This window comes from Sceloporus undulatus, chromosome 7, assembly GCF_019175285.1.
Source record: "Sceloporus undulatus isolate JIND9_A2432 ecotype Alabama chromosome 7, SceUnd_v1.1, whole genome shotgun sequence".
Taxonomy (NCBI): Eukaryota; Metazoa; Chordata; class Lepidosauria; order Squamata; family Phrynosomatidae; genus Sceloporus; species Sceloporus undulatus.
Genome location: NC_056528.1, coordinates 4,363,050 through 4,389,892, shown reverse-complemented (window position 1 = coordinate 4,389,892; position 26,843 = coordinate 4,363,050). Strand labels below are relative to the sequence as shown.

Here is a 26,843-nt window from a genome sequence, read left to right as displayed (position 1 = left end):
AATAATAATAATAATAATAATAATAATAATAATAATAATAATAATAATAATGAATAAATTAGGAAACAGAATACATAGCCCAACCCCTGAAGTGCAAATGCCTTCCCTGTAAAGTAAAACCGGCACAGCTGTTGGCACGAAAGGCATGTTCTCCCCTTCTACTGTCACAACCATCCACAGCCCTTAGGTTTGTGCATCTGTTTCAGTACATCTATGCACTTTCAAGCCACACATGCACACATACTCAAAACCCTTCAGCGCTGCCTCTCCATGCAAGGCATAGTGATGCCTCAAGAGAAATGCCTCCTACACACTCCATGCTCCCAGCCGCACCCCATTCCTGTTCTATATCCAGCTGAAGCCGTTCAATTGGGGCTTCATAGGAAACAAAGACGAGTCTTGGAGGCATTTGAAGGAGGTTTTTTTAAAAGGAGCAACTCCTCCATCATCTCCCATCCAGCTGGGCTTTCAATCTGAAGCAAGGGCACACACAAAAAGTCCTGTTTTTAATGCTTAGTGACCAGTGGTGGTGGTTTGAGCATTAGACTACAACTCTGGGGAGCAGGGTTGGAATCCCAGCTTGGCCATGGAAGCCTCACACTAGTAAAAAGGCCAGTGCCTCACTTGGAATAATACTGAGTCCAGTTCTAGGCACCACAATTCAAAAAGGATGTTGAGAAGCTGGAGCGTGTCCAAAGGAGGGCCATCAAAATGGTGAAGGGCCTGGAAACCAAGCCCTATGAGGAAGGACTTAGGGAGCTTGGCCATCCAGTCCGACCCCATTCTGCCATGCAGGAACTCACAATCAAGGCACTCCCAAGAGATAGCCATCCACCCTCTGATTAAAAACCTCCAAAGAAGGAGACTCCGCCACTCTCTGAAGCAGTATGTTCCCCTCTCATACATCTCTTACTGTCAGGACATTCCTCCTCATGTTGAGGTGGAATCTCTTCTCTTGTAGTTTGCATCCATTGCTCTGAATCCTATTCTCTGGAACAAGCTTGCTTCATCCTCAATATGACATCCCTTGAAATATTGAAACAGAGCTATCATATCACCTCTTGATTTAGGGAGCTGCGTATGTTCTCCCTAAACATACCCAGCTCCCTAAATCTCTCCCTGACTTGTATGAGATCATAAAGTAGTAGCAGTGAGTACTGGAATGTGAAGCGTTGGATCCACTCTGGATCCCAATCTGAACTTCACAAGAGTGATCCAAAGTCCTGAACCTATTTGGGGGCCAGGATTCCCCACCTGATGGCTCCTTTGCAACACAGTCTAAAATGTGACCTAGATGCACCCCTCCATAAAAGCGCAAGCCACCAGCCACTAGCGAATTTACTTTGGGGATATGTTTTGAGCTGCACAGGATTTTTCATCAGGCATCACCTTAGATAACGTTCTGTGAGCCTTAAAATAATCTGCTCCTCTCCCAGCCTAAGTGAAATTTAGGATCTCGTTCCAGCTATTTTAATACAAATAGAGCCCCTGTTGGGTCAAATCCAAGGCCTCGCTCGAGTCCTTCTGCCCTCACTGGCCAAACATACAGCTCTGAGAATCATAGCAGCACACTCCAAGGCAGATACCCTTGTCTGCTGTTTGTCCCCAGGTATACTGCCATTATATAGGGAGTATCCATTCTTATTATATGTAACAGAAATCTAAGAAGTGTCAAGCTTGATCATCCCTTGGGTTAGGAACCTGCTATGTCTTTACAATGGTGTAAATGCCATTATGCATTGCGATGTAGCGGTTTGAGTGTTGGACTCTGGAGACCAGGGTTCGAAGCCTCATTTGGCCATGAAACCTACTGGGTGACCCCGGGCCAGTCACACTCTCTCAGCCTCAGAGGATAGTCTAAATAATTTAGATGCCAGCCACAGATGCTAGCGAAACGTCAGGAATAAACTCTTCTAGAACATGGCTGCATAGCCCGAAAAACTCACAAAAACTATGTCACCCGGTGGGTTTCCATGACCCAGCAGAGATTTGAACCCTGGTCTCCAGAGTCCTATAGTCCAATGCTCAAACCACAACACCATGCTGGCTCTGCAGCCTTTGGCTATGCAGTCCATGAAATACACTGTTGTTATTTTTGTTGTTGTGCACCTTCAAGTAGTTTCTGACCTATGGCAAACCTAAGGCAACTCTTAACACAGAGATTTCTTGGCAAGACTTGTTCAGAGGGGGATTGCCAGCACCTTCCTCTGAAGCTGAGACCAAGGAGGACACAAAGGGAGACATCTCTCTCTGATTGCTGCTGTTCACCTCTTGGCATCCAAACTGTTCCTGAATCTGGACGTTCCACAAGAACCATCCTGTGGCTGATAGGTTCCTCCTCCTTAACTAGTGCTATTAAGCTTTACATAATTTAGCATAAAAGCATGGAATATACCAAGAAGGATCAGGTGCAGCAACAAGAGGGAGTTGAGCGGCCATACGGCAGAAGCCCATCCTAGATTTTATGGCTCCAATGACAACCTCAGACGCTCCATTGTGGCTAACAAGAGCTCAGCACTGGGAATCGAGAGGCATTTGCAATTATCCGGGGATACGAACATCGTAAGAAGAGCCAGGCTGGATCAAACCAAAGGTCCATCATGCAATTTCCGACCCATGGCCAGACAATTGTTCCTGGCAAGTCTCCAAGCCGAGCGTGAAGGCAACAGGTTTTCTCGTTCACCTGCAGTGCTTGATATATTAGAAACAGAAGAAGTGGCCTGATACCAGGTCAGAGCATTTGTTTGCCCACCTAGCCCAGGAAAGTGTATCCCGACTGGCAGAAGCTTTTCAGGGTCTTGGCCAGATAATGGCCTTTTCGTTCCATCACCTGCCAACTGATCCTTTCAGATGGAGAGGGCAGAGGCTGAATTTGGGGCCTTGGACATACCACTGAGTTACCCTCTTCCCACGGCTTTTTGTTGTTGTGTGCGCTCAAGTCATTTTTGACTTTTGCCAACCCTAAGGTGAACCTTAGGTATGCTTTGACTGAGAGTCCCTGCATGGCAGGGAGTTGGACTGGATGGCCCTTGTGGTCCCTTCCAACTCTATGATTCTATGATTCTAACCTATCATGGAGTTTTCTTGGCAAGATTAGTTCAGAGGAGTTTTTTGTGGGTTTTTTGGGCTATGTGGTCATGTTTTGGAAGAGTTTATGCCTGACATTTTGCCTGTATTTGTGGCTGGCACAGATGCTGGAGAAACATCAGGAATAAACTCTTCCAAAACACAGCCACATAGCCCGAAAAACGCACAAAAACCTATGGATGCCGGCCAGGAAAGCCTTCGACATCACAGTTCAAAGGAGGTTTGCCACTGCCTTCCCTTGAGGCTGTGAGCATGTGACGTGCCCAATGTCGCCCAGTGGGTTTCATGGCTGAACTGGGAACAACGTCATAGTCCAACCCTCAAACTACAGAGGGTTATCTGCCATAGCAGGTCAAACCACCGCACCAGGAATCTATGGTTCCCCATGGTGGCTTGTGGTTTACATGTCCGTCGGGCGATGGCTCTCCTCCAGACTGCACTCTGAACTTTAAAAGAGCTAACCAGAGTGCTAGCCTCTCTCTTCAATACAGGCTTCACCACCTTGGTCAGTTCTTGGGAGATTCGGACTGCAGCCAAGACCAGATTCCTGGCTCTGATGACATGAAAGTCAACAAGCACGACTGCTAGTTTCCAAACCATTCAGCATCCACACTGACCTTTCAAGGAGCTACCCAAGGTACTCACCCGATTTGGGGAAAAGGGACTTTGGAAAGTTCCTTTAAAGTTCTGACTACAACCCAGAACAAATTCAATGGCCTGGTGACATGGAAGCCACCCTCTGCTACTGGTTAAGTAGCCTCCCCTTCAAACACAGATGCTGCCTTGCTTGGAGCCCCAACACTACTACATCTAGTTCAGTTAGTAAGGTCTACAGTGAGTAGTAATGGCTTTCCAATAGAAACCAAGTCTTCTCCAGGCTGCTATGAAGATGTTAGCGATTGAACCCAGTGCCTTCTACATGCTTAGCGTGTGCTCTACACTGAGCTATCTACCATCCCTCCTCTGAATATTGTCTCCTACACAGAGGTTCCATTATCGCTGCTATGGTTAATATGAGCATTTGGCATCTATCATTTAGGTGGAGCTCCAGTGCCAGGCATAAATCTCTACACTACCTCACCAACTAGAAGAAACTGAAAACAGAGAAAATTGCCCAGAATGTAGGATTCATCTCTCTCTGTATGTATATATCTCCATGAGCCCAGGCAAAATAAGGCACAGAGCTTGTGTACCTTTAATAGTTGCACAGAAGAGACAAATTCAGTAGCTGTCGCTTATCTCACAAGCTCCACCTGCTGCTAAATTTTTCCTTTACACTAATAAGAAAAGTCCAGTTTCTCCCGTTCCTTAGCTGGCAAACCCATGTAACATGTATCAAGGCAATTCCATGAAAAGAAACATTTAAAAGGAAGAAGAAATTCTTGTAGGACCAGCCTTGCCCACCCTGCCAAGCTTTTGCAACTGCAAGAGTTTGAGACTGAACCAACAAGTCACACCCACTTTGCCATTAAGCCTCTGCCCAGACCTTCTAGGGTTGCCAGAGTGAAACCTAGAGAGGGCTCCTGATCCTTTAATAGTTCTGTAGAAGAGGGAATTTCAGCAAGTGTGGCTTGCCTGCAGCACATGCTGAAATTCCTTCTTCCATACCATCACATTCAACACTCTCTAGTTTTCATCAGGCAACTCGAATCCCTTCCATCCCATCATATCTTGGCACCGCAACAGCCATGTACCAAGGGAGACACCTACAGTTGTTGAGGAAAAGTAGGACAGCAAATCCCAGAGTGGAGGTGGCCAAGAGGATCAGGCAGATATTACAAGGAATCATGAAGTATCGGACCACCAAAGAGACCTTGTGCTGGTACATCCGGTCCCGCTCCAGAGAGCCTGGCCCCATAGGATATTGGCAAGCGGTCATGCCGCTGACCGGGGCCCAGGCCCCTACCGGGAGATCCAGGACAGCGGTAACACTGGGCACTAGAAAGACGTGCCCCACTCGTCTCCAAGACGGGGGCTAGCTAAGTGTTCTCCGGAACCGCCATTGTCTGACAGGTATGTACAAGGGCCTTCAGTTCTCAGGAGGAGAGATCTGAAGTCTACAAGCCATCCTGAGGTGGTAATCCATAACTTGGAGAAGAACAAAGCCCAGGCCAAAAGGACTGTTGTCCCATCAAACCGTTTCCTCTGTGTGAACACCCTCTTCCAAACCAGTCATAGATCCCCAAGTTGTCCTTGTTGTCAACAAGCCATTTCTATCAGGGACAAAACCAAACCCAGAAGGAAACTCCAGACTGACTCTGAAACGCTTCCCAGATCCACCATCAAAACTGAGGGTAGAACCAACCAAACTAGGAAAGCATACGGATCAGCGACATCCAAAAGCAGCTTAATACTGGGTTCCAAACCAGTTTTCCCTCAGATTTGGAAGTGTAGGCTATCATGGAGAACAAGACGGAAGAAAGAGCCAGGGGAGGCCGATCCTCTCAGATCTAAATGAGTCTTTGGGAGTTCTCAAAAGGCACAGCTCTCTTTAATAAACTGTCAACTCGATTGCTGGGTGGCCTTTGTGGGTATTGGAATGTGGTCCTTTAGCCCATGTCTACCTGCTGGCAATGAGATTCCATGTGTCCAAAAGGCAGAGATCACGCGAGAAAGGGAAGAGGTCCTTATCTATAAAACCCCCAAACTTAATCCAGAGAGTGAACAGATGAACTCTCCTCTCGTCTTGGGCAGCGACACACAGATTGCCTTTTACTGCTCCTTCTTTGGAAAAGATGCTGGAGTCCATCAGGGGCTCAGCTGTGGTTTCCTCGACAGCAGCTGGCAACAGATGCAGCTTCTCTGTACCTTCCCGGTGCTTCAGCTCCTTTCAGCCCCTTCCTCTGGGGAGACTTGGATCCTGAGCTCTCTATGTGGATTTTGCATCAGTTGGGATGAGCTGAAACACTGCCACATTCTCCGGATGACATGCCAGTCTTTGCTAGAGAGATACTCTGGTTTCTCACACCAGCAGACTGAGGACGATGACAGCAGCAGCAGCAACCACAACATGAAAATCAGTGTTTCCAAAAGAGAATCCCCCACACAAAGCGCATGAGGGGCCAAAGTGAAGGCGTGGTACGGCGTCCCAATCCCAAAGCCTTGACAACAGGCAGAAGGGGCTGTTAGTGCTCAGAAGCAACCGAGCGTACAACACACACCCAAGTTTCTCAAACCTTTCAAGGAAGGGGGACAAGAAAAAAGAAATGGACGAGAAGAGGGTCCAGCAGGTTATCTTTGTCGCTGTCGTGGACGGTTTGCTCTTCTTACCCAGCGTGAGCTGTTCTGGTTCAAACAGCATAAAGCACCTCCACATCCTTCACCGGCACAGGGTCCTCCCTTCCATCGCTGTCACGGCAAAAAGGAAAACAAAAAGCCAGCCCCACAGATGCTCCGCTGCCACTAGATAAGAGAGAGAAAGGATAAAAGAGTGGCAGGAGGGAAGAGAGGGAGAAAAGAAAGGCTTTCGGAGGACTCTCCCGGGGTCCTTGTTCGTGGAAGCACTCTCGATCTGATCTGATCCGATCCGATCCGTAGAAAGCAAGAGCAGCCGTTGAAAACAAAGGAGAGAAGATTGTGGGTGGTGGTTGTGATGGGGAGCTATCTTCTGACTACGTTTCTCCAGGGAGTTGTTCCCATGCAAATCGGAAACAGGACCTTGTGTTCATCCTCCGCTGCCTCCTTTCAGAGATACCTCTGGAGCCGTGTGGACACCTGTCAGCATTTCCAGGGCAATGGCAGGGTGGGGAGGGAGACGTCCTCCGTTCGATCCCCTGGAAGAGACTGGAAGGGAAAATACCCCCCTCCTTTCCTCCCTTCTTTCCCCCCACTCCACCCGTCTGCCCGCGCCCCGCTTCTCATTTGTGAACTCAAGATGTTGAAAGGGGCGGAGAAGACAGTGTCAAAACTCATTATGTGTCTCTTTTCTCCGCCACTGGGAGCTTTGCCTCTCTGAACACACTCTCTCTCACACACATACAGATGCAATCCCTCCCAGCAGACAGACAAGAACATAGCTCTGGTCAGCTCAACAGCTGACTTTGGGGACTGAGGACAAGCCAAGGCAGAAGGCAAGGCTGGAGAGAAGAGCACAGGGGAGCAGATGAAGTTGCAAGCCCAGCTCCAGGAGAGACATTCAGGGAGCCCAAGATCACCCTTCAAGAATTCTCTTTGTCTTCAGTTTTTAAAGAGGAGAGATCACAAGTTGAGAACTGAATGGAAAAGGGGGGGGGGTTTGTTTTAATTCCTCTGTACCTTGAGAAAAAAAGGAGGCTGGAAACTTTGGTTTCGCACGGAAAGTTGAAAAGAGATCCCAGAAATGCAGCCGTGAAGTGGCTTTTTAAAACCCTCGAGGCATGAAGGTCCAGTGAGCATTGTCGGGGATGGTGGTTAAAATGGAGCCTCCGTGCTCAAAGACAGTATACCTCTGAATGCAGGGTGATGTGAGATTTGGGGGGATTGCTTATGGGCTTCTCGGAAACACAGCATGGATCATTGCCGGTGCCAAGTTTTAGGGGGCAGTCAACAGGAGCGAGGTGGCCAAGTGATGTGGTGTGATCTTCCAGACGACAGTGGGACTGTTTCACATGATGCCACAAGGCATGATGCCTTGCTTAGGATCATCCCAGAAGCATTTGACTCCTGTGGAAAGGGGGATGCTGGATGAGATTAGCCTTTCGTCTGATGCAGCAATGCTCTAGTAACGTTCTTCCTTATGAGTTTAGACTTCTCCCTTGGCCAGTTAGCCCCAGAAAGAAAAGCCTGGCCCTGTGAATACGTAAGATGTTCCTTTTCTACCCTTGAAAAGCATGAATCCTAAAGGGCCAGCTCACCAAGTTTCCAAATTGTCTTCTCGGTAAAAGCCCTTCAACAGAATGCTGAAACCCAGGTCAAACCCTGAGGTCTGTTGAAGGGCACTGGACTAATCCAGAGCCTGGAGCCTTTGTTGAAATGGAGAATTCCCAACGCCTCCCAAAGGACATTCTGAGGGACCTGCCATAATTAATTTGACACAAAGCAGATGCCATTTGCCCAGAAAGACAGCTGGGCTCTGCTTTTGTTCTCTATATGGTGACCGATAAAGCACACTCCAGGGATCTTACCTAAGGGACACGAACCTGGGCCTTTGCTATTTGGGATTGTGCAGCCTCAGCCCAGAGAGCTGCCTTCCACCTGAGAAAGGAATCACAATGCATAGACTCAGCCTCTGTGACTCGCAGACTATAGCTGGCCCCCAACTTTTGTGGAGGTTAGGGATGCAGTATCCTTGCAAAAGTGGAAAAACCACAAATATGAAATGCTTCTATATGTAAAGTTGAAGGCTTTCATGGCCGGCATCCATGGTTTTGGGGGGGTTTTCGGGCTATGTGGCCATGTTCTAGAACAGTGATGACGAACCTTTTATGAGTGCCCAAAGTGCAACCCAAACCCCACTTATTTATAGCAAAGTGCCGCGTCCTTCTGGCTTTCTAGTGACAAACTGTAGTGAACTCTGTGTTGGGATGATGATGCGTGTGCCCATAGAAAGGGCTCTGAGTGCCACCTATGGCATGCATGCCATAGGTTCGCCACCACTGTTCTAGAACATGGCCACATAGCCTGAAAAACTATGGATGCCGGCCATGAAAGCCTTCAACCTCACAATGAAATGCTTCTCTTTTTTTATCTGAGAGAACACACTATCCAGGCATTTCTTAGGTGCTCCAGCATGACTTTGCTGGAAGCTGACCATAAAATCATGCTGGAGGAACCATAAATGTCTAGTGAGAATGTATTTTTGCAGCAGCAGAGGCACTGGAAAATACAGTAATCCACAAAGAATCAACCCCATGAATGCTTAACCTGGAAATGCGGAGGGACAACTGTATATGCTATATCAGGATTGGTCAGGCTTCCCATAAATAGCAGGTTCTTTGGCACTTCTTTGGTCTAATGGATTTCATCTGGCCAAGTAAATGGGGCCTAATCCTATACAAGTTCCAGCCTAAATCCAAAGCCTCCCTCAAGAGCAGCCGTGGTGCCATTATTACAAGTCCAGTGAACCCATTTTCAAATGTACAACTGCTTTTCCTGCAACTGCTTCAAGTTATATGGGAAATGTCTATGTCTTGGACCTAAACAGCTGCAGAAGGAGCAGCCATAAAACCAAGGGCCAATTTGCCACCACTCTCAGATCATCCCAAACCTTAGTCCATTTTTGCATTAGTTCATCAAATCACAGAAATAAAGGCCTGGAACTGATCACAATGGCCATCCAGTCCAACCCAGGCTGTGGAGGAATACGCAACTAAACATCCATAAGAGATTATGATCCAACTTCTGTTTAAAGCTCTCCAAAGAAGGAAAGCCCACCATCCTTTAAGGCAGTCCATTCCCACTGTTCAACAGTCCGTACTGTTGGGAAGTTCGGTCTCATATAAAGACAGAATCTCTTTTCTTGTAATTTGAACCATTGGTTCGTGTCCTAGTTTCTGAAGCGGCCGAAAACAAGCTTAGCACCACATCCTTTCAAATATTTAAATGGCTATCAAATCACCTCTCGGTTTTTCTTCTTCTCCAAGATAAGCATCCCCAGCTCTCTACGTTATTCCTCCTAAGGCTTGGTTTTCAACCCCTTTACCATCTTGACCGCCCTCCAGCTGGTCAGTATTCTTGAACAGAGGTAGTATTATGACTTATTAACAAATCCTATTCATTTCCACAGGTCTGCTTTAGGTCACAGTAACACTGAAATGAGCCCAAAGTCACTAGTTCAATAATGGAGAGTCAGCATCTTGGTTTCAAATATCCCCATCCATCTCTAGATTCTTCGCCCACCTTGAAAAGCCCAACTTCACCTCCAATCTAGCTTGCAACAATGAGCAAGATATAACTAAGAATAAGGACATCATCTCACTGAAAAGAGCATGCCAGGTACTCTGAAATAAGGATGTTGTCGTTGTCGTTGCAATGTTCTTTTCCTTTTCAGCCCACGCCTTCCTCTGTGTGATGACCAGCCATTGAGTCACTGGAAGGACTCCATCTACACACTTCCCAGATACCAAACAACACCTGCTTCTCCTAAATTTCCTGAAAGAAATTAAGGCGGTGGGTGCACTGGATGCTTTACAGCAGGCACTGACTCTTGAAAAGTTATTTTCTTTGGGCTTCTTTAAAATCATAGGCCTGTTACAGACTGCCAAAATAAAGCTGCTTCGGGTCTCTTTGGAGGTACGCTCTTTAAATGATGCATGGGTCCTAAGAGTCCGGAGGTTGCGCCAAAGCCACACTCCATTCCTAAGCACTAGAGTGCAGCTTTGGTGCAGCTTCCAGACTCTTAGGATGCATGCATCATTTAAACAGCATACCTCCAAAGAGACCCAAAGCAGCTTTATTTTGGCAGTCTGTAACAGGCCATAGCCACATTTCTAAGATCTGACCATTTTCTGGGTACCCCTTGGCACACTTTCCATTTGTACTGGGATTCAGGTACCACGACCTGCTTGGAAAAGCTCTACCAGGGACCATTCAGGGACTTGATGGAGTACACAAAGTAAACTGAATCATAGAATCCTAGAGTTGGAAGAGACCTCAAGGGCCATCCAGTCCAACTCCCAGCCATGCAGGAAGACACAGTCCAAGCACCATTGACTGATGGCCATCCAGCCTCTCTTTAAAGACCTCCAAAGAAGGTGACTCCATCATCCTCCAAGGGAGTTGAAGGCACACATCAACTACAACATCTATGATGGACCAAAATAATTGCTTCTGAAGCTTCAAGGGTCTGTTTGCTGAGGATATGGGAGGAAGCCTCCAAGGTAGCTGCTTTCAGCTCTTGTGCTGTTGTTGTTAACCGTCCCGACTCAAGCAAACCCTTTGGATGAGACATCTCCAAGACTCTGTATTTTCTACTGCTCTGCTTAGTTTGAAACCTTGTATGAAATCATGTTAATTCTCCCATTCAAGAGAAAGGTGGGGTATAAATTCATTAAATGAATGTATGTATGAATGAAATGGGCTAAGCAAGCTTTGCATTTTCTATTGCCATGTATCTTTTAACATGTTTTAAAGTGTAAAATGTTTAATTCTGTTTTAAGGGAGGGAGGGTTGGGGGATATGATTTGTACAATTTTTAATGCTATAAGCCGCTCCAATTGCCTAAGTGCAGATGGGGTGGGATATAAATACTATTATTATTATTATTATTATTATTATTATTATTATTATTATTATTATTCCTTTGCTAGAGACCTGAAGGGAACGGTGTCACAGAAGGGCTATGCAGAGCTTGGGGAAAGTATTGCTTTGACCATCATCTCAGCATCCTCCATCCAGATGGCCATTGGCTATGCTAGCGGTGGGATGCTGGGACTTACAGTCCAAAAGGCAACTTTTCTGCACTTGGGCCATTTCTTATTACAGTTGGCCCAATGTATCCATGGATTCTTTATCCACTGAGTCAACTATCCACAGCTTGAAGACATTTTAAAATGTACAGTTGGCCCACCGTATCCATGGATTTTTTAATACATGGATTCAAGCATCCACGGATTGTTCAAAAATGTATAAATTCCAAGTATCAAACCTTGGTTTTCCCATTTTATATAAGGGACACCACTTTGCTATGCCATTGTATTTAATAGGACGTGAGCATCCATGGATTTTGGTTTCCACGGGGGTCCTGGAACCAAACCCCAGCGGATACCAAGGGCCCACTGTCTTCTGCTGCTTAAGCTGGAGTTGTTCTCTCTTTCTCTTTCTGTCGTTCTCTTTCTCTCCCACACAGAACAATGTCAAAGCCTCTATCACTAGCTCAGTTTCTGTCAACAACACCTCCCATTACAGAGCCACACTCGGTCTCTCTCTCCGGAGACACATCATCCAGGCGCTCGAAATCTCACAACCCCCTTCCTCACCCCTGGAAGAGGTGAAAAGAAAAGAATAGGGGAGCAAGGGGGGGAGAGAAAGCTGCAAACAATTCATCCGCCTGCCTCGATTTGCATGTTTCCATATGCAATGCCAAGAGGGACCGCAGGAATGTGTCCCCAAAGGCGGCCCCTCTGGGGACCGAGGGAACCAGTTCAGCCTCTTTCCACGCTCCTTGGAAGAGGAATCTGACACACAGAGGGACAAACACCCCAATGCAATGCTGGTGATGCAAAGAAGGAATGAGAAAGAGAGAGAAATGAGGGATTAAGTCAGTAGAACTGAACCCTGCTGGGCAAGGTTGCTCCAAAAGGTCCCATCCGAACCAAAGTGGTCTGGCTGTGTCTGGGCTTCCAGCAGCAAATAGAGGCTCACAAAGCAGAACCTTCCTCCATCCACAGAGAAAGAATGGGAAACTACAGCAAAGTGTAGCATCTCACGCACCGTCCTTGCTAGCCTTCTCTGTTTGGGCCTTTATTTATGCATTTGTTTTATTTTGCTTAGGGAACAATCCAGTCACATAAAAAGGTAAAGGTAAAGGTAGTCCCTTGACATGAATGTTTAGTCATAACCAAACGTAAAGTGAATACAGTGATAAAAGACGAGAGCTTAGTCCATCCTGTGAGCACCAAAAAGAACCATGGATCCCCTCAACTCTCTCATCCATCCAGACTTTAGGATGAGCACAAAAAGTTGTGCCTGCCAGAATTTCCTAAGTTCTTTGGCATCATTTTCCTTTGCATCCTCCTTTACATCCTTTGTTAGACGCCCCTAGGTTTTACCCTCGACTTATCCACGGCTCATATCAAAATCCATAATCTTGACCCCAAAACCTGTCCTCGACTTATGCATAAGGTCAACTTATAGTAGAGTATATACAGTAGGTGTTACTACTTGGGCCTGTTACAGGCTGCCAAAATAAAGCTGCTTCGGGTCTCTTTGGAGGAATGCTGTTTAAATGATGCATGCACCCTAAGAATCTGGAAGCTGCACCAAAGCTGCACTCCAGTGCTTAGGAATGGAGTGTGGCTTTGGCGCAACCTCCGGACTCTTAGGACCCATGCATCATTTAAAGAGCATACCTCCAAAGAGACCCCAAGCAGCTTTATTTTGGCAGTCTGTAACAGGCCCTAGTTTCCTTTAGGAGGGAATGGTGTAGCCAACAGTGAGTTCCAGAGGCTGAAAACCTTTTTGCTCTGACTAGCAGCAGCTTTTCTGCTCTCAGTCACAGAAGGGCCTCCTTTCTCCATCATTTTAAAATGCAGGCGCATTGCCTATGCAACCTCTGTCAAAAGCAAAGACCTTCCCCAAACTGTGCTGTGGAGCGATATATAGGCATTTAAGATCGGGATTCAATTCGCGCAATCAAAGAGGCGACCAACAATTGCAGCTGGGTTCACTTTTTGCAATTACCTTTCTTTTGATGGTGGAGATGACTATGAGGAACTTAGATGATGGAAAAACCTGAGGCCAATGTGGGGGGGAAATAAACCAGGCTCCATTTGCTTCCCCTTACTGAATATGTTAACACCACTCAGAAAAGTTCTCCTCCCTTCACATCCCCAGGATTTATGAGAAGATGCTCCACATAATGTTTAGGCATTATAGTTAATGGTAAGACTATCTGTAAACTGATTTTAATTACTATAATGATTGATAACCTGTTATATTTTTCAAAGCAATGAATGGTCTCATCAAAGAAAGCCAGTAACCCTAGACATGAGACTGGGACTGAGTCGCACATTCAAAGGCCCAAGAATATCTCTAAGCACTGTTTTTGCTATAGGCTTACCAATGGTGGCTTTTGACTTCCGTGTCCAGGATTTGGTGAATCCCCCAAACAAAAGTGAGTCTTGCTAAATCAAGCCAAATATTCTATCTAGACTGGAATCCAATATTTAGTTATTTAGTTATTTAGTTATATCCCACCTTTCTCCCAAGGCGGCTCATTAAAACATCCTGCAGTTACCAACAAGGAACTTGCAAGCTGATCTTGAAGACAAGAGATAGCTCCTAGAAGGTCTGGACTCTGGGGCACCAGTTCAGGACCCTTAAGCCAGAGGTTTACAAAGCAATTGCTAGCCGAGACAATGGTGATAAGTGACGGGAATGGCAGAGGTGATAAACAGGTACGCTATCAGCACAGGATTTTGGAAAAATTGCTCTTTGGACAACAACTCCCAAGTTCCCCCAGCCACCCAAAATCCCCCAGCGCACCTGGGAGTGGCCCCCCAAAGTGTCTTTTCCAAGGACTGGCTTAAAAGGACACTGCCTCTAAACACAGAAGCTCTATTTCTACTTAACCTGCCTATTCTCCCCCATTAAAACCATCCCAGGTTTGTTGTAATCCTACATCGGTTTCCTTAAGCATGTTGTTCAGGTTTTTTTTGGCTAATATGTAATATCTGCACCTTTAATGCGCCTCTTTTCTATGTTTTTAATTGTATTGTTCTTTTAATAGTGTGAAGCCACTCCGAGTCCCAATTGTGGAAAAAGAGCAGATGATGATGATGATGATGATATGCACTCATGTCATATGCAGACACACCATATGCAATATTAACCTTACATGGAAAACAAGCCCCATTTAAAACAATGGGACATGCGCCTGCCACTTACATGCTTGGGAGCATACGTCCATTGTTTTAAATAATAATAATAAATAAAAATTTTATTTTTATACCGCCCTTCCAAAGATCAGGGCGGTTAACAACATAATAAAAGGGGCTTGAGCATACGCATTTTTCCTTTCATGCGGGGGAGTCCAGAATGGATGATCCATATTTGGATAGGGTCCACTGTAATAATAATAATATCTGTATCCAGTGGAAGGTCATGGAAATAAGTAAGCATGTGATGCCTTTGCTCATCATTGTGCATTCCATGTTGCACACTGCACATGGCTGTGCCAAGCTGCACACATCACATCAATGTGCAACAATGTGGGGTTGTGCAACCTTGCTGTTCTGCATAACCAAGGCATACATATCTCCCCGAACATAAAGTTATACTACTTCTCTTTGGTGCAGGCTCTCGGCCCGCATTATAAACGCGTTCCTTAAAATAAGTCTCCATGATGTGAGAAAGTCCTTGTACCGTGGGGTGAGGACTGTTACTTATTGACTTCTCAAAAGCCTCCTTCAGTGCAACTGCGGAAACATCCAAGTGCCCTCTGCTGTCCGCTACTGAAAATTGAACATTCGTTCTTTCTATTTCTGCCTATTAAAAACATTTCAACTTATTTTCTCGGCTGCAAGAAAAGAATGGGGCAGGAACCCTCCAAACTGAAGAAGCGGCAAATAAAATTTCCAACTGAAATTAAAATTTAGCAGAGTAGCAAATAATTTTTTCAAATGCATAAATGATTGGATGCAATCTCTGTCTCCTCCGCAGTCCCCGAATCTTAGTTAAAGGAGCAGCTGGGGACTATGGTTAATATTTTGGATTTGATTAAAGCGCTAATGCCTTCCTCATCCAATAGCAGGTGCACTGAATGTCAGGTCAGAACGTCTGTTTTTATGAAATAGCAACAAGCCATCTCAAATTTGTACAGATTTGTCACACATTTGAGCCACAGAGTGGATTGGCAACTGCCAGTCCCAGTTGCACATCCCGGCCAGCTCTGGCCCACTTCTCTATCCATTGAAGCCCTTATTTCTGCCCCCCAGCATCCCAGCTTTTAGATGCTGTCAATAGGTTTTGCTTCCCTCTGTATGACTACTTTTCCTGTGACCTTTTGCTGCCATGGCATTTCTTTCATGTAAAGCAGGTTGGCTGCTAGGCATGCAAATAGATGCGGGAAGAGTTTGGAGACTGGTAAAATAACAACCAACATTATCCAGGTCTTGGACACCTTCCAACAAGGAACGGCTTCGAAGGGAAAGAATGACAGGTTTAGAAAATGATGTCTGATGTGGAGAAAATGGATAGAGAGGTGGCCTTTCTTCCCTTGCTTCTAACTTCAGAACCTTGTAGCCTTGTAAGCGCCTTGGATAGCTTCTTTAAAGTTTGGACGAACGCCTGGAGCAGATTCACTGCCCCACTGATATGGGAGGCATTAGCGGCTATTGATCCCATTATGGAACGACCCCCTGTTGCAAAATGCTCCTTGAAAATAGAATCAAAACAAAAACTATTAGTATCAGGCAATGCATTTCTGACCTAGATCAATCACAGGATCATTTGCTATGGGCAGGTATATGCGTTTGCAGAAAAATGTTTAAAAGGAAACACAAGTGTGCGCACGCACCTTACACGCTGGTCTTACTCTGTGATTGCAGTGATCTACTTTATTATAACAGCAAATCCACTACCCCCCCAGTCCCCACTTCATGCCTACCCCCACTTTCCCAAGCATTGAAAAGCATGAAATAAGGTGGCCCTGTGGTCAAACAGCCTCCTCCAAAACCCAAGTCAATAAAGGTGTTTATTACTAAAGAGAATGAGAGGCTCCGTAGCTGTTCTCCTTGCCAGGAATAACCCACAGGATCTGGGTTGAGGGGAGCATGCAGCCAGCAGCTCATCACAAAGAAGTCAGTATGTTTATATAGCTTTGCAGCTGGGCAGACCTGAAATGGTGCAGTGGTTTGGGCATTGGACTGCCACTCTGGAGACCAGGGTTCGATTCCCAGCTTGGTTGCGAATCCTCCTGGGTGCCCTTGGGCAAGTCACATGCTCTCAGCCTCAGGAGAAGGCAGTGGCAAACCTCCTCTGGACAAATCTTAAAACAATACACCGTTTGCTGCTTAATATAACACTATGTAGTGCAGAAAGAGTGAAAAGAAGTGCTGGGGGAGGTTGGCATCGAGTACCTCTGTAAACCTTCCAGCTTTTTCAAGCTTGCCAACACAGCCCTCTTATGCAGGGGAGGTGTTGTTTTAGCTACAGATGGCTTTGCTCTGCAAATTCGCTCGTGTTAATCCACAGAGAGAACTAGCGTGGTGTAGTGGATTGACTGTTTGACTAGGATGAGAGAAGACTATGATTTGAACCTTTGCTCAGCCATGGAAACCTAACTGGGTGAATCAGACCAAGTCCCACGCTCTCAGCCTCATAGGTAGGCAATGGCATGCCCCCTCTGAACAAATCTTGCCAAGAAAACCCTAGGATGGGGTGGCCAGAAGTCAGAGTCAAGCTGAAGGTATATAACACTTCCTCGGAGTGTAGTGGAGTCTCCTTCCTTGGAGGTCTTTAAGCAGAGGCTAAATGGCCATCTGTCTGGGACACTTTGATTGAGAGTTCCTGCATGGCAGAAGGGGTTGGACTGGATGGCCCTTGGGGGCTCTTCCAACTCTACGATTCAATGATTCTAACAAGAATGTACCCACAGGAATACAGTGGCTTCATGGTTAAGACACCAATTCTGATGATCGGAAGACCGGAAGGTTGGCATTTCGAGGCCCAAGTACTACATGATGGGGTGAGCTTCTGCCAACTTAGCAGTTCGAAAGCATGCAAATGCAAGTAGATAGATAGGTACCACTTCAATGGGAAGGTAATGGGAAGTCATGCTGGCCACATGACCATATGAGTAGTCCTTAGACAATGTTGGCTCTTTGGCTTAGTAACAGAGATGAGCAACATCCCCTACAGTCAGTTACAACTAGACATTCATGTCAAAGGACTACCTTTACCTTTACTTTTATCCACAGGGCATCATTCAACAGTTGGTGGCTCCTATGTCAGTGGATCAGCAAATCCGCTCCATGCTTTACTCAAAGGTTGAAAGGAAGTTGCAGAACCAGATGCTGGTGAAACGTCAAGAAGAAACTCTTCTAGAACATGGCCGCACAGCCCAAAAAACCCACAAAAACTATACTTGCAGAACCGATTAGAAGTCACCGGGTTTCAGCACTTGGGAGAATTCCTTGACAGTCTAAAGCTCAGAGCAGATTCACTGGGGCTGCATCCACACTGCTGAAATAATCTGAGTTGACACCACTTTAACTACCATGGCTGGAGGCTATGGAATTCTGGGGAATGTAGTTTGTTGTGGTGCCAGAGCTCACTAAAAGAGAAGGCTAAACGTCCCACAAAACGACAGTTCCCCAAATTCCATTGCCTTGAGCCACAGCAGTTAAAAGTGTTGCCAAAATGGATGATTTCTGCAGTGTGGATGCAATGTATGTCACCGAAAGAGAACTAGGGTAGGTCAAGAAGACTAGAACAGCAGGCCAAGAGGTCTAGGAACCATTCCTTGTTGAGTCTTCTGTATTTGTGATGCTTTTCCAACTGCGCTTGGGGTTTATGAAGCCAATTTGTCCAAAAGGCTAACTGGTATTAACCTAGCAACCCAGGTGGGCTCTGTGACCAAATGTCATCATGGCTTCTTGTGTTGCATCTCAAAGAGGCCTCTTGGAATGGCTAATGGCCATGAGTTGGGGTCAACTCGAAGACAGTTAGCAACCGCAAACTATAAATCCCTGTACTCCACGACTCCATAGCTGTTAAAGCAGACTCACAATGCTATACGAATGTAGTGGAAATCAGACTCAAGTTTGCAGATTAATAAAGTCAAAGTGCATCTTTCTGTCTCTTGCAGTGGTGCAACATTGCCGCTTAGTGGTCCTCAAGAGAAAAAGCAAGAGACACCATGCCTGGAACTGACTTGAAAAAATAAATGTCTGGGCAAGATTAGCAAAGACGTGTTCTTTTTAAAAAGAAATATGTATTTTTATTAAGAATTTTAAAAATTATAAGAAAGGGAAAAATAGAAACAAGTCTAAGGAAGAGCATCCTCAACCCAAAGGTCTAGCTCAGGGCAGTAAAGTCCAGGGATGCGATGGGTGTTTAGGGTTCTTGCAGCCACAGAGGACAGGCAGTCTGCCAAGCCAAACTGAACGCATCCGTTGAAACTGAGCTGAACTTCCTTCCGACTTTCTAGGTGGAAAGATTTCTTGTTCATGTGGCTGACCATAAAAAAAGAGAGATAAGCCACACACGCCAGAAATTGCAAATGGGCTGGTCTTTGGGGAGTACTTACGAATGAAGTAGCCAGCTGTAAAGACGAAATGCAGAGTTATGGAAGTATGTGGTTTATTACAGAGCTTGGAGACGGATTTTTGGACTTCAGCTCCCCAAATCCTTTCGATGGCATGGTCAGTGGCCATACTGCCTAGGGGATTCTGGAAACTGTAGTCCAAAAAAGGTAACGTTCCTAAGACTGAGCGTCTCAGTATGTGCATGTTTTGACCTATGGGCTGGTGTCCAAAAGACTGAATGACAAATCAGCCATCCCCACCTGGTTTGAAGGTCACCTCTGTCATAACTTATGATGACGATTTATTGATATGAATAAAGCACCTGAAGTTTTCTAGGCATTGCATCAAGATTACAGAAACCTATACGTGTGCATGTTTCCCTGCATCACAAGGTTTTCAAGGTAAAAGGCACTCAGGGGTGGTTTAGTGTTGCATAGTACTAACTCCCAAACCATCTAAAGTCCCTTTGCTGTTGTCCCTGAGAAAGTCCCTGCCAGTATCATTCCCTGCTGTTGTCGCTGCCCAATAGCTGCGTGTCATATTTAGTCTGTTCCTTTGCAAAAGCCTATCTGGCTTGGGAAACCCTACCAGCAGCACCGTTGCCATCAGCATTGCCCCACAGGACCACTCATTCCCACCACTGAACAAAGGGAGTGTCAATAGGTCCTACAGCAGACTAGGCCTGAACGAAAAACCAAAATGGCTTAAACTACGGCTTTCGTACTTTGGACATATCATGAGATGACATGATTTATTGGAAAGGACAATAATGCTGGGAAGAACTAGAAGGCAATAGAAAACGAGGGAGATGGCACTACAAGGAAGGCGCAGCTGGCCTGGGTTTGCAAGACCTAGGCAGGCCTGTTGACAACTAAGGGGTCTCTATTCGTAGGATCGCCATGAATTGAAGTCAGGTTGACAGCAAATAACAACAGCAAACATCAGCAGTCAATGGCCTGTGGGTATGTTCAGACCCCAAAATCATAGAAGATTGCAGCTTTGGAGGCAGAGGTTGTATTTCTTCACAACAGGGCTTCTCTAGGTTCTTATTTCTCATCCATGGGTGTTTGGGTGACATAAACAATGAGAAAATTGAGAGCAAAGAACACAATGCAGAGGAGGGCAACACACTGTCCTGAGTATCAGCACAAGGCTGTATGCAGCCGCATGCCCCTCCAGACTTTCCAGGCCATCCTTATAAAATAAAGTGTCAACTGACACCTTCTAGAGAAGCAATTCCCCTTCGGAATAGGTAAGAGATCCACTTGACCCCTTAACATTTTCTTTAAAAGCCAATTTTTCAACACCAGAAATGTGCTTACAGTCATTTCACCTTTGATTATTTGATTTGGGATTGTTGTATTTGCGTCTGTGCAATCCCCAGGAGCAGAGAAGTGGCCCCAGGACCGGCCACAGTTGCCTACCATGACACTACAAATCATAGCTTACTGGAGAAAACTGTTATATTCTTGAGTCACAAGGAGGTGCTATTGGATAATGTAACACATGTCTTTTACAGGAATGAACAGTTAAGAAAATCTAGCTTTCCCAAGGACAGGTGTGTCAAAAATCCTTGCAAGGCAATGGAAGGGAGCAGAAACAGACAGTGGTCTTCAGAGCAAAGGACACATAGACACACCTCTGTGTCTATAGAGGAAATTTGGAGACACAGTATGCAACACTCCATGAAATTCCAGCTGTTTGCAAGGCTGGGGTCTCGGTCTTTTAAGCAGCAAACATCACTGATGTCCATGAATGTTTTCACCCAACCTTTAAGTAGTGTCTTGTCATCCAACTGGCTGGTGGTCCTACATAAACGTGACAGTTTTGCATTTGGATTTTCTATCACATCCCCCTCCACTTTCTTTTAAAGATTAACTGGATTTTAGTCATACGGCATTTGACTGTTGCAAGAAACCTAAGGAGGATGAAAAGCAGGTGCATGGAGTATAAATATTTAAAATCAAATAAGCAACAAGAACTATGTTCCTCTTATGACTCAATTCGGACATGTTGTCATGGAAGTGTAATAAAGGTTCAGCATGGTATGTGAACTGGTAAAATCATGGGTTATGGTCAGCTGGCAAATGCAAACTAAAGATCAAGGTATTAAATAGACTTGCAAACCATGGTTAGTGCTAACTACAGAAACAGAAAACTGCTTCTGAGTCAAACCATTTAGCTGAATGCAGCACTGAGTTCCATCAGACTACAATGAAAGGAAGGAAGGAAGCATCAGTTCTGCAGTGAAATCATCTCCAACAGGTTCTTCTTCCATCATAGAATCAGAAGAGTTGGAAGGGACCATAAGGGTCATCCAATCCCCTGCCATGCAGGAATGCATAACAAAAGCTCTCCTGAAATATACCCATCCAATCTCTGTTTAAAGACCTCCAAAGAAGGAGAGTGCAGCAAGCTCTGACAAGCAATCCATTCCACTGTCAACCAGTTCCAAAGATGATCCTAATGTTTAGGTAGAATTGCTTCTCTTTTCATTTGAATAACCGGCTTGCGGTCTTGTCTCTGGAGAAGCAGAAAACAAGCTCACTCAGGGGCTCAACAGACCACCCCAAAGGGGTGGTATGATGCCACCCCTTTCCTAGCTGGATCCGGGCTGCGGCAACTGCATACCGTGACCCCAATCCAGCCTTTCCAGGGTGCCATAGCCACGCTGCTGCAGCTTGGCAGCGCTCCTTTGGCATTGCGTCATACGGACACAGCGCCGGAGAAGTGCCATGATGCCACACACTGTTTGGAGTGGCGCATGGCATCATGGCACCCTGAGGGACAAAGTCAGGGCATGCATCATCTAGACGCAATGTCCCAACTCCGTCCCCAGGCCGGTCTTAATGAAGAGGGACCTCAGTCACCAACATGGTGGCATATTGGTTAAAAGCCAGCACTGCAGCCAAGATGTTGCAAGTTCAATCCTGAGGGCCTCCAACGTCAACTCAGCTTTCTTTCCATCCTTTCGTCAGTTGGTAAAATGAGGACCCAGCTTTTGGGGGCAATTGCTTACAGATTGTAAATTGCCTTAGAGAGTGTTGAGTTTACTATGAAGCAGTATAGAAATGTAAGTGCTATGGCTTCGTATATTTCAAGAGGGCTAACCTGTCACTTCTCGAAGACTGAGACTAAGTTAAACATAGCTCCCTAAGCTGTTTCTCATAGGGGCTGGGGGGCCAAACCTTCGACCATCTTGGTTGCCCTCCTCTGTACACATTCTAGCTCAGTGATGGTGAACCTTTTAGAGTCAGAGTGCCCAAAGTGCAACCCAAAACCCACTTATTTATTGCAAAGTGCCATGTCCCTCTGGCTTTCTAGTAACAAACTCTGGCAAACTCTGTGCTGGGGCGATGGCACATGTGCCCACAGAAAGGGCTCTGAGTGCCACCTCTGGCATGCGTGCCATAGGTTTGTCATCACTGTTCTAGCTTGGCAATATCCATCTTGCCCTGAAATGGAAACAATATTTCAGGCAAGGTCTTCCATCATCTGTTGCTTGGCAGAGGCGCTTCCATTCCATCAGAGTCCTCCTTCGTCGACTTTCACCCAGCAGTGGCTATTTTGTTCGGCTAAAATGGAAAGACTGAAAATGTATTGCTTCTTCTCTAGCAGGACGTGGCAAAGAATGTAGTAACTGCCTGGGTTCGCTTGAGTCCTCCCACCCGCAATCCTTTTTTTACTTTTGCGTTGTGTGTTTTAGACTGCAAGCCTGGAAGGCAGGGACTATCTTATTATTAAACTTGATAAGCCACTCTGGGAGCCTCCTTCTGCTGAAGAGGAGTGAGCTTCAAATAAATAAATGCCTTCAAGAATTCCAAGCAGAGCTCTTTCCCAGTTTTGCCTGGAGGCTGGAATCGGGGACCTTTTGCATATAAACCAAAAGCTCGCCACTGCTGTATAATCAACAAGCAACTCCGAAACAACGTTCGGAAGCTCTTGCCTCATTAAAAAAGAAGGGTTTGGATAAAAGTTACAGAGCTTGGTAATATTATTTTGGACAACAGATCCCACAACCCCCAGGGCAAGCACAGTAGCCTTTAAAAAGAGGGGATCAGGCAAAACTATGGTGGTCGGGCCAGTCTTGTATCAAACAACGCCTCGCGGATGATTTGAGATTTCATGCAGGCAAAAAGGTTTGCGGTGGAAAACCAGACCTTAATTTTGTTGTTGAACAGACTTACTGAGTCAATGATTGAAAGGCGAGTCAATGAATAGGTCAGTCCAATGATTCAATGGGTCTATTGGCTGGGATACACAACAGGATTCAAAATGGACATCAATCCATCATTTCTCCACCAGCCCACTAGAAATTTCTTTGTTGGCCATGAATGCCAGTGAGCCCCATCTTGTTCCCAAATCAGAAACCACACAGGCTGAAAGCCATTGCAGAAAGATAGTTCTTCTATTAACATGCTCAGAGGCTAGTAAAAGAAATAGATTTGGCTAGCAGCTTCTGTGGTTTTACATGCAGCTTGGATAGTCAAGAGTTTAGCAGCGGCCACAGATTGGAAAGGTTAATCCATGGGAGTAAAACCCCAAGACGCCAGCATGGCATGGCACTTTGAGCATTGGACTATCACTCTGGAGACCAGGGTTCGAATCCCAACACGGCCATGTAAACCCAGCTTGGGCAAATCATGCACTGTCAGCCTCAGAGGATGGCAATGGCAACCCCCTCTGAAGAAACTTGCTAAGAAAACCAGGGTCGCCATAAGTCAGAAAGGACTTGAAGGCACACCACCACCACAAAAAAGCCCCTTGAGAATATGTGCATTTTCCAAGCTAAGGATAGAATGGGAACCAAAGCAGAGAATATGTTCCAAACCTCACTTCCCCCTTTGAATTTTAAACTAAGCTGAGCATAGTATCTGGATTAAAGTCACCAAATGTTTGACTTTCCCCCCATGTTTTCCTTTGCAGAGGGAAATGTATCCCTCCGCAGACGCCAGGGGGTAGCCTTTCACTCACCAGCTTGCTGCAGAGCCAGAGGCCACCAGATAAAAGCAAAAGACATGTGCAACATTTCACAGAAGGGCAAGACATAACTTGGCAGAGCCGGGCAGATTCCAAATTCCTGCCTGGCATACTGGCCATAGCTGCAGTGCCTCAACAAAGGAGCCGCCGGCATAGCTCCTCTCATCAAAGCCTAGCCCCCCTCCGCATGCATGCATACTCCCTTGGCACTCTGGGATTCCCAGCGCTGGGTTTCCCAGGAGGAACGGGCATTGGTCCAGGTTATGACCGGTGGTGCCCGACATCCTCTCCTCGCCCTCTGCACGCTTGTTCTGACCCAGGGCATGGGTTTCCTCATTCCAGCACCACTGTGGATGCCGCCAGGAATGGTGGCGGAGGGTTGGGGAGAGAGAGTGAAATCTTGAAGCAAGATCATAGAAGCACAGAACCCCAGGAGGACTCCACTTTCATTTAAGAGAGGAGGCAGACAACCCATGGACTCTAGGCTAATTCCAAACATTTGAGGTACATTGATTCTTGGGGGAGCCCCTATGCAAGAGGACTAGAATCATATAACCATGCCCATAAACCCCAGTCTCACTGGGTATAGAATCATAGAGTTGAAAGAGACTCCAAGGGCCATCCAGTCCAAACCCCTGCCATGCAGGAACTCACAATCAAAACACCCCTGACAGATGGCCATCCAGCCTTTGTTTAACAACCTCCAAAGAAGGAGACTCCACCATCCTCCAAGGGAGTGCGATCCACTATCAAACAGCTCTTATTGTCTGGAAGTTCCTCCTAATGTTGAGCTGGAATCTCTTTTCCTGGACCTTGCATTCATTGTTCCAGGTCCTATTCTCTGGAGCAGCAGAAATCAAGCTTGCTCCATTCTCAATATGACAGCCCTTCAAATACTTAACCAGGGCTATCATATCACCTCTTAACCTTCTCTTCTCCAAGCTAAACATACCCAGCACCCCAAGTCTCTCCTCATAGGGCTTTATGGTTTCCAGTCTGCTGGAGGAGCCCTTGTTTGTAATGAAGATAATGCATTGTCCGTAGGTGAGGGAGGGCCTTCTCTGCTGTGACTCCCTATTTTTGAATGCCTTCCACTTGTCATTTTGCACCAACACTCACCTAATTCCAATACCAAGCAAGAACATGACTGTTTTACTAAAGCCTTGGGGTTCCATCCACATGTGAATATGACTTTGAATTGTTTGCATCTGTTTCCACTGCTTTTAAGCGTCGCTTTTAGCTTGTCAAACTGTTTCGTGTGCTTTCAAGCCTGTTTTATTCCTGCTGTCTGAAAATGATTTTAAATTGGTTAAAGATATTTAATTGTATCCTCCCCTGTGTTCCCATAACATAAGGCAAGATATTTATGTTGCAGTAAAATAAAATCACTCCGCAAGTGATCAGTTCAGATTTGTTTTGTCAGGTGTCCAAAGGGAGGGAAGGAAGGAGGGAGAAAGAGACAAAGAAAGAGGAAGAGAGAGAAAGAGAGAGGGAGAAAGGCATAGCCCCACTCACTTTTGGTTTGGCTACTAATACTATTGTCAGAGTTACTTTCAATAGCAAAATGCTCTGGTTGTGTGTGTGTTTTCTAAGGAGACATGTTTCTAGCCCTCTTGAAGGTAAAGCCATGCTTCAGAGCTAGAGCTTGGAAAATGCCATTACTATAGCTCCTAGAAATCATAGTCCAAAAGGACAATTTTTCCAAGCCCTGTTCCAAACACAGTCAGCCCTCCATATCCCTGGATTCAACCATTCACGGCTTGAAAATGTTCCTAAAAGACACAAATTCCAAAAAGCAAACTTTGATTTTACCATTTCATATAAGGGAAACCATTTTAATATGCCATTGTATGTAATGGGACTTGAGCATCCATGGATTTTGTTATGCATGGGATCCTGTAACTAAACCAAATCCCAATGGATAGCAAAGGCCCATGTATGTTTGCAGAGCAACCACAGAATCCGTATGGCTCTTAACCAGGATTGGTGATATTCAAATGTGTACACATTTCAAATGTGTACACATTTGTTTTGGAGCTAGGTCAACTCAGTAGTACCCAAACCAACAGCTGCCTAGATCACAGTCAAATTTCTTAGGCCTGTTACAGACTGCCAAAATAAAGCTGCTTGGGGTCTCTTTGGAGGTATGCTGTTTAAATGATGCATGCATCCTAAGAATCCGGAAGCTGCACCAAAGCTGCACTCCGATGCTTAGGAATGGAGTGTGGCTTTGGCGCGACCTCCGGACTCTTAGGACCCATGCATCATTTAAATAGCATACCTCCAAAGAGACCCCAAGCAGCTTTATTTTGCCAGTCTGTAGCAGGCTTAAGTTTCTACATGATGCATTATCTTTAGCAACACATCTATGGAGATGGAAACACAGTCCTCTATGGTGGTAGAATTCAAAGATATAGCCATTTTAGTCCGCAGAATCAGTATGCATAGAGATCTTGTAGCACATAGTTTTTGTGCATTTTTCGAGCCATGTGGTTGTGTTTTAGAAGAGTTTTTCCTGACCTTTCGCTATCATCTGTGGCTGGCATCTTCTGCTGGTGAAATGTCAGGAAAAACCTCTTCTAGAACATGGCCACATAGCCCAAAAAACCCACAAAAACTATGGATGCTGGCCATGAAAGCCTTCGACTTCACATCTTGTAGCACCTTTGAGACTAACTAAAGAAATAAGTTGGCAGCATGAGAGTTAAGGCCCCATACAGACAGGCCAAAATAAAGCTGATTCAAGTCACTTTGGAGATATGTTATTTAAACGATGCATGCGTCCTAAGAGCCCAGAAGCTGCGCCAAAGCTGTGCTCCTGTTCTCAGAACTGGATTGTGGCTTACGGACTCTTAGGACACATGCATCATTTAAACAACATACCTCCAAAGT

The 26,843-nt window shown here is 45.7% G+C and overlaps 1 protein-coding gene across 6 annotated transcripts in view; it reads right to left on the bottom strand.

Moving 5' to 3' along the window:
• AGRN (agrin) overlaps positions 1 to 26,843 on the bottom strand; it is a 268,660-nt gene that overhangs the window by 156,135 nt on the left and 85,682 nt on the right. The window contains exon 1 of one of the 6 annotated variants that reach the window (XM_042479226.1): positions 4,798 to 6,806. The exons of 4 other annotated variants lie outside the window; for them this stretch is intronic. In XM_042479226.1, coding sequence (XP_042335160.1) covers positions 4,798 to 4,966 — 169 coding nt within the window. In that variant the 5' untranslated portion in view covers positions 4,967 to 6,806. Of the gene's footprint in view, positions 1 to 4,797; positions 6,807 to 26,843 lie in introns of those variants that run through there. One more of the 6 variants, XM_042479227.1, reaches the window with a different exon arrangement.